At 38.5% G+C, this 8011-nt stretch overlaps 1 protein-coding gene across 1 annotated transcript; it reads right to left on the minus strand.

The window, feature by feature from the left end:
* Positions 1–2651: 2651 nt before the first annotated feature.
* Positions 2652–6321, minus strand: LOC125075513 (craniofacial development protein 2-like). The gene is made up of 2 exons (XM_047687228.1): positions 5426–6321; positions 2652–2727 (listed from the first exon to the last, which is right to left on the minus strand). The coding sequence occupies exons 1-2, from the start codon at positions 6319–6321 to the stop codon at positions 2652–2654; spliced, it is 972 nt and encodes a 323-aa protein (XP_047543184.1).
* Between the last annotated feature and the right edge of the window lie 1690 nt (positions 6322–8011).

An 8011-nucleotide genomic window follows, 5' to 3' on the forward strand; every position in this document is an offset into this window, starting at 1 on the left:
GACTAATAACTCATTAAATTCCTCTCCTACCGTTGCTGAATCATTATTAAAAAACCATGTGGAAGAATGTAATATTACTAACAGTATTTAAAACGGGATATTTACCATGTTTTTTATTTTTATTTGTTGGAGCTCGATAAATCGAATCGAAAATCGATAAATATCCCGTTTTAAATACTGTTAGTAATAAAAATAACCATGTTAATTTAAAATCTTAATGTAATATTAGCTTTAAATTTAATACAGTAAGTGTGAGTGATGTAATAAGTTCCTTCAGATCACTAGATATTAAGAAAACGGCCGATCTGTTGGCGATCTCTGTTAAGGTTGTCAATTCAATAATTGATGCAATCGCACCCTACCTTGTCACTATATTTAATAAATGTGTCCTTAGTGGCGTGTTTCCTGACCTCATGAAACATAGTAGAGTATTACCAATATTTAAATCAGGTAGTACAACAGACCCCAACAACTATAGGCCCATCTCTGTACTACCAACTCTTAGCAAGATCTTTGAAAAGATTACTAAATCAAATGCTAGTACATTTTTACAATAACAAGTCTACACAAGAAACAATTTGGATTTACAAGGGGTCGCTCGACAACTGACGCTGGTGTTGAGCTCGTTAAAAATATTTACAAGGCCTGGGAGGAGTCACAGGATGCCTTAGGGATATTTGGTGATTTATCTAAGGCCTTTGATTGTGTGCAACACGAAACTTTGGTCAGGAAGCTACGTCATTATGGAATTAGGGACACTGCACTCAGTCTTCTGATTTCGTATCTGAGCAATCGGATTCAGAGGGTTGATGTAAATGGAAAGAGATCTCCCGGGTCTCCAGTTACTGTGGGGGTCCCTCAAGGATCAATTCTTGGACCATTTCTCTTCCTTGTTTATATAAATGACCTGCCACATCTCCTAGGTGATAAACTCGAGATAGTATTGTTTGCTGATGATACTTCTTTAATTTTTAAAATAAAAAGACGTCTTTCAATATATGACGATGTGAACAATACTCTCTCTGAAATAGTAAATTGGTTTAGTGTTAATAATTTAATGTTAAATAGTAAAAAGACAAAATGTATTAAATTCACTAGTCCCAATGTAAGATGTGTCAAAACGAGTGTATGTTTAAACGGGGAAGCATTAGATGTTTTAGAATCAACAGAGTTCCTTGGTATGACAATAGACTCTAAGCTCCAATGGGGCCCCCATATAAATAAATTGGCGAATAGACTCAGCTCTGCAGCCTATGCGGTAATAAAAAATGACTTTTGACTGATGTGGATACGGCTCGCCTTGTGTACTTCAGTTATTTCCACAGTATAATGTCGTATGGCATCCTACTCTGGGGTAATGCAGCTGAAATTAATATATTTTTGTACTGCAGAAGAGGGCTATTCGTGCAATTTATAACCTGGGTCCAAAAGATTCGTTAAGAGGTAAATTTAAAGAAATTAAAATAATGACTGTCGCTTCTCAATTTGTTTTTGATAATATTATGTATGTACGCAAAAACATAAATGATTTTCCCAGAAATTGTGACGTACATTCTATTAACACTAGGAACAAGAATAAACTTGTTACTCCAAGTACCCGATTACACAGGGTTAGTAACTCTTTTTTGGGGCAATGTATACGTTTTTACAACAGGATCCCAGAAAACGTTCAAAATTATTCAATTATAAAATTCAAAAGAATCGTTAAAGAGCGTTTGTATGCTAAATGATATTACAACACTAATGACTTTTTAGTTGACTGCACACCTTGGGAATGAAATGATCGCCTCCAGGCTGTTTCAAATAACTAAAATATAATTATCATTGTACATGGAAAATGGTTAAAAAAAAAAAAGAAATATATCCCGCTGAGTTTCTTTCGCCGGTTCTTCTCAGGTCCGAGGTGCTAAATTCTGAACCGGTGGTAGATTTTTGACAATCAATAAGCAAGTGTAAACACTTCTATATTGAATAAAGATTTTTGACTTTCGACTTTTGACTTTTTTGACACGCGGCGGCAGCCCATGAAACGAGGTCGTGAGTACCGCGCAATCGGCACTGTACTCCGAACGAGATAGTGGTCCGACGAGCCCAGAGGGGGATCGACGATAACCTGATAGCTATCCGGATGAGAAGTCAGCAGAAGGTCCAACAGGCAGGTGTATGATCCTCCACGTCCGGTATTTGCGTTGGCGAGGTAACCAGTTGTGTCAAATCATATGCTAAAGCGAAGTCGAGAACAGATCTACCCACATGATCGGTAGTACGTGATCCAAGCCATTCGGCATGGTGGGCATTAAAATCACCAAGAACCACGATCTCTGCGGATGGGATCTGCTGCAGCACGGAATCTGTAGCCATTTGGATGTGCTCAACCAGTCGGTCGGTTTCGGCATTACCGCTATGGGACCTATAAAGGCAAGCGTAGATTCGCGGATGGTCTTCACAATCTACACGCAGCCAGATAATCGATAGGTCCTGTCCTTCAAGGCTGCCGAGGCGTCGAGAGCAGATATCATCTCTGACGTAAACGCACACCCCAGCTCGTGGTACAAAGGAATGTTCCAATTTATATCTGGGGTAGGAAAGAAAATTATCGGGCCTCCGGGACTCTCACATACCAGACGAAACGCGGCACTTTGAAATCAGGCTTAGAATCCATTGAGGCAGAGAACAATTACTGAGATCAATGGTCCCGTAGATTCAACATCGAAATATATGGGATTCCTGAGAAGGAAAACGAAAATTTGTTCGCCATTATGCAATCAGTGGCCGAAACAGTGGACTCGAAGTTAAATCTAAGCACTGATTTTATTACCAGAGTCGCCTCAAATAAACTCAAAAAAAATATAAAAAATCGAAATCAATTATGGTACGATTTTTATGCAGATGGAAAAAGGATGACTTTATATCACAAATCAGAAAGCGTAAGCTTAAATGCAGTGATATAGGCTTCTCCGGTAATAATAATCCTATTTATTTCAATGATCATCTCACTAGTAGTAATAAAACATTGTTACAAACGGTTAACAAAATGTCTAAATAAAAACGGTATGAGTATGTATGGGTTAAAAAATGTTTCATAATGATTCGTAGTACAAATACTAGTCCAGTTTTGCATATTATCACTCCTTGTCTAAAAATCACATAACATTTAGTTTGTTTCTTTTATATTAGTTAATTTAATAACTCCTGTCAAAATTGCAATAGCAATATCACTGTACACCGAGATTTTAATTGCTCATGTTTATTAATATTTCTAGATTTATTTTATGCCTACCGACACAGTTTTTTGTTACTCTATCTCTTCATATTACGTCCTTGTAGTGATTATACTGATCTTAAACTTAATTCAGTTTTTTATTAAATACACCTGATATTCACGGACATGGTCCATCGGCCGGATAGTAAATCTTAAAAATAAAGGGATACTGATTTCTTCGTGGAGAAACAAGTGAAATCACAACAGACGTCGGATCATAGAACAAAGGATTTGGATGTATGACGTGGTTTATGGAATATTGCAGTATTTAGCTATTTCAGTGTTTAATTTCCACCCAGTACTCTTATATTCAGGTAGTATTTAAGGATTTAAGATTTATATAAAGGTCATATCAATTAAACTTTATTTTATTATTTAATTGTATTTAAATAGAAAGTTCCTTCCATTATATTTTGTGATTGTTTTAATCATCATCCTCCTGCCCTTATCCCAATTTTATTTGGGGTCGGCGCAGCATGTCTTCTTCTTCCATACTTCTCTGTCAGACGTCATCTCACAAGTAACATTCTTTCTAACCATATCGTCTTTCACACAATCCATCCATCGTTTCTTGGGTCGTCCCCTACCTCTATATCCATCCACATCCATACTCAAAACCTTTCTCACAACATGGTCCTCATTCCTCCGCATAACATGCCCATACCAAGACAGCCGGTTTCCAGATAGCTTCTCGGTTACCGGTGCCACTTTCAAACTTCCTCTTATGTACTCATTCCTTACTCTATCCATTCGCGTAACACCACACATTGCTCTCAGCATTCTCATCTCCGCCACATGCAATTGTCTTTCAGTCATCCCTTTTATAGCCCAACACTCTGATCCATATAGAATAGCAGGTCTGATCATGGTCTTATAGATCTTCCCCTTAAGTCTAAGGGGAATACGGGGTCACAAATTGTTCCCGTAACCTGCCGCCATTTCATCCACCCTGTGTTAATCCTGTGCTTTACCGTTCGATCTATTTCGCCATCGCCTTGAATGAGTGAACCGAGATACCGGAAGTCGGAGCAGACTGGAAGGGCTACGCCATCAAGCGCTATGGCTTCAGGACCGGAGAGACCGCCGAAATCGCAGAACATGTATTCAGACTTCGTTCTACTGATTTTCAAGCCAACATTCTCCAGTTTCTGTTGCCAATCTTCCAATCTATTCTGGATCTCAGGTCCATCTTCACCAACCAGTACAATGTCGTCGGCAAAAAGCATGCACCAGGGTGCCTCCTCCTGTATGTTCGCCGTTAGAGCGTCCATAATCAGCAGGAAGAGGTAAGGACTTAGAGCCGACCCTTGGTGCAACCCTACAGCCACACTGAACTGGTCAGTGTTGCCGGCAGACGATCGGACGTAGGTACAGGATCCCCTGTACATAGCACGGACTAACTCCACATACTTCCCAGGCAAACCTTTCTCTTTCAATGCCCACCATAACACTTCACGAGGCACCCTATCATAGGCTTTCTCGAGATCAATGAATACCATGTGCAGGTTCTTGTGAGCACGTCTGTACTTCTCGCACAATTGGCGGAGTGCAAAAATAGCGTCCATTGTCCCTCGACCTGACATAAACCCAAACTGATTTTGGGCAATTTCACTCTCTTCTCGCAATCTTCTCTCTATTACCTTCTCCCATATTTTCATAGTATGTGACATGAGCTTTATCCCTCTATAGTTGTTGCAATCCTGTATATCCCCTTTATTTTTGAAGATGGGCACTAGCGAACTACTGCACCATTCTTGAGGGATGGTTTCTTCATGCAACAACTTATTGAAGAATAAAGTCAACCACATACATCCGTCAGTCTTTAACACCTTCCATACTTCAACTGGTATGTCATCTGGACCCAAAGCCTTCCCATTTTTCATACTTTTGACTGCTGTCATTATCTCATCCATGCTTATTTCTCTTACTAATCCCTTATTTACTTGTGCCTCTTGGAGAATACCATTCCAGTCATTCTCTTCATTCATAAGCTTTTCAAAATAAAACTTCCATCGCTCTTTTATTTCCTCATCTCTACATAACACCTTACCAGCCTCATCTTTCATGCATTTGATATGTGTTATATCTCTCGATCGTCTTTCTCTCTCTTTCGTAATTCGGTAGAGTTCCTTCTGGCCTCTAGGGCTGTCCAGTGAGTTGTACAACTTTTCTTGTGCCTTAGCTCTGGCCACTGCTACCGCCTTCTTTGCTCTCCTCTTAAATTCCTTGTAAACTTCCTTTTTTTCATCTTTTAAACTTGTATTCACATTTTTTACAACCTGCCATTCTTTAAATGCCACTTTCTTCTCTCTCAGTATATTTTGCACTTCCAAATTCCACCACCATGTATCCCTATCTATCAGACCTTTTCCTTTCGACTCTCCAAACACATCCTTTGCGACCTTCCTTATGTGCCTGGCCATCTCATTCCAACAATCATCTACCAATTTCTCTTCCATCTCATTTATTTCTATAATTTTCTCCACTATATGGTTCCTAAATCTACTAGCACATTCATCATTCTCTAACATACGCCATCTTGTCTTTGGAGGGGGCCGTATTTGGCTGTTTCTGGGGGAGACACTTAATTTAACATCCATCACCACAAGCCTATGTTGGGCGACTAATGCTTCGCCTGGCAGCACTTTACAGTTTTTGACACAGCATAGACTCCTCCGCCTCACTAGGAAGTAGTCTATCTGTGTCGCGTGGTGGCCACTCTTGTAGGTTATTAGGTGTTCCTCTTTTTTCTTAAACCACGTGTTTGTTATAGCCAGGTCGAAGGCACAGGCAGCTTGTAAAAGTGTCTCACCGTCAGCGTTCCGGTTTCCCAATCCCCACCCACCATGCACTCTCTCATATCCATCATTCTCTCTTCCTACATGGCCATTAAAATCACCACCCACGTAGACTTCCTCGCTATCCTGTATATTCATCAGCAGGCAATCAAAGTCCTCCCAAAACTTTTCTTTCACGCTCTCCTCACAGCCTGACTGCGGCGCATACACACTTACTAGATTCAGTGTCATGCCGTCCACAATCAGTTTAATCGCTATCATATGTTTTAACTAAAAAAATATTAATTTTTCTTTGTTAGTGTAGTGTATTATAGGAGGTAGTGTATAAATAAATACGGACAAGCCTACGCGTAAGGCGAGCAATAGTGGGGGTACGGCATTGGCCGGGGAGAATCACTTAGTTCGCCGTACGTGCAAGACGTATCCGTTAGAAATCGAACTGTGTTGTTTCATTATTAACCACGTGCCAAATAGTGACCTGTACAAGTGGCGACCCTGCCAGGATCCATTTTATAAGGATAAAAAAGGTACGTACCAATTGATTCAAAAACTAAATGTAAACTAAGAGGTAAATCGGTATCTAATCAGTTTTGTTGTTATTCTTACCCTACATAATAATGTTGCAGTTTATTAGCATCTTTGAAATCTTTAATTCTTATTTAATCTCAAGATTATTTAATTGTGTTCATATAATAATGATGGTTAAGAGGGTTATCGGTTAAAAAAATAAAACTGATTTAGTTATTTCGATTGGTACCTATATGTTCGGTAATAACGACACTTCGTATACGAAGGTACGATTTTATTGTTGACAGAGATAAAATAGTGTGTAGTTTTTACTAAATAGGGAAATGTAAAATTTGATCTTCATAACAGCATTTTAGTTATAAATTATAAACGACTATTTTTGATAATCGTAGAAAATCTTTGCCAATTATTATTACGATACGTTAGGAAGTGTATTACAAAACATTTTGTTAAAATATTACAATTATTTTATTATCTATCTATAATATAACGCTGCAACAGCGTTATCAAACTAAATGACAATTCTAAGGAAATTTATGATATAGGTACATATATACACTCTTCATAATTTACTTTTAACTATTTATGTTATCTTCGATGAAATTTTATGTTTTTTAGGAAATTATATTATACTTGAAATTGTTGTAGGGTTAGTGTAAATATCGGTGTTAGACATATTGGGTGTTCAAATAAACACTTTTTACTCTGTCAATAATAACCAAAGTTTACATTGTTTTCAGAGGTAGTTTGCTTTAGCAAACGGTACCTAAATGATCTTACAAATTGAAAATAACAGACTAAATAGTCTGAAGTTAAATACAATTAGATCAAGAGGTAGTTCGATTTATTCGGAACGGTACCTATAAAGGAAATTATTCCTTCCTTCCAGGTAGAACATAAATATGTCACAAATACCACCTTTAGAGTCTTTGAACTGTGACGGCGACCCAGCCTCAGTTGGTCTACGCTGGGAAAAGTGGAAACGCGCCTTAGGATTGTATTTAACGGCAACTAATGTTACCACACCTGAAGGCAAAAGAGCATTGCTTCTACATATGGTCGGGCTACCCCTACAAGAAATATATTATAATATACCTGGTGCACATGTAGAAACCAATACTGATAACGACGATGTTTTTACTGTTGCTATAAACAAGCTCGATGAATACTTTGCCCCCAAACAAAGCCGGGTCTATGAGCGTCACTTATTTAGACTGATCAAACAAGAGACTGGGGAAAAAATCGACAAGTTTCTAGTAAGACTCAGACATCAGGGTTCTAAATGTAAATTCACTGCCCCAGACGAACGTATGATTGATCAAATTACTGAGAAGTGCGAGTCAGCCAAATTAAGAAAAACAATTCTAACACTTGGTGATGACGTGATCCTTGACAAAATTGTTTCTGAGGCCAACGCACTAGA

This window comes from Vanessa atalanta, chromosome W (genome assembly GCF_905147765.1).
Source record: "Vanessa atalanta chromosome W, ilVanAtal1.2, whole genome shotgun sequence".
NCBI classification, from domain to species: Eukaryota; Metazoa; Arthropoda; class Insecta; order Lepidoptera; family Nymphalidae; genus Vanessa; species Vanessa atalanta.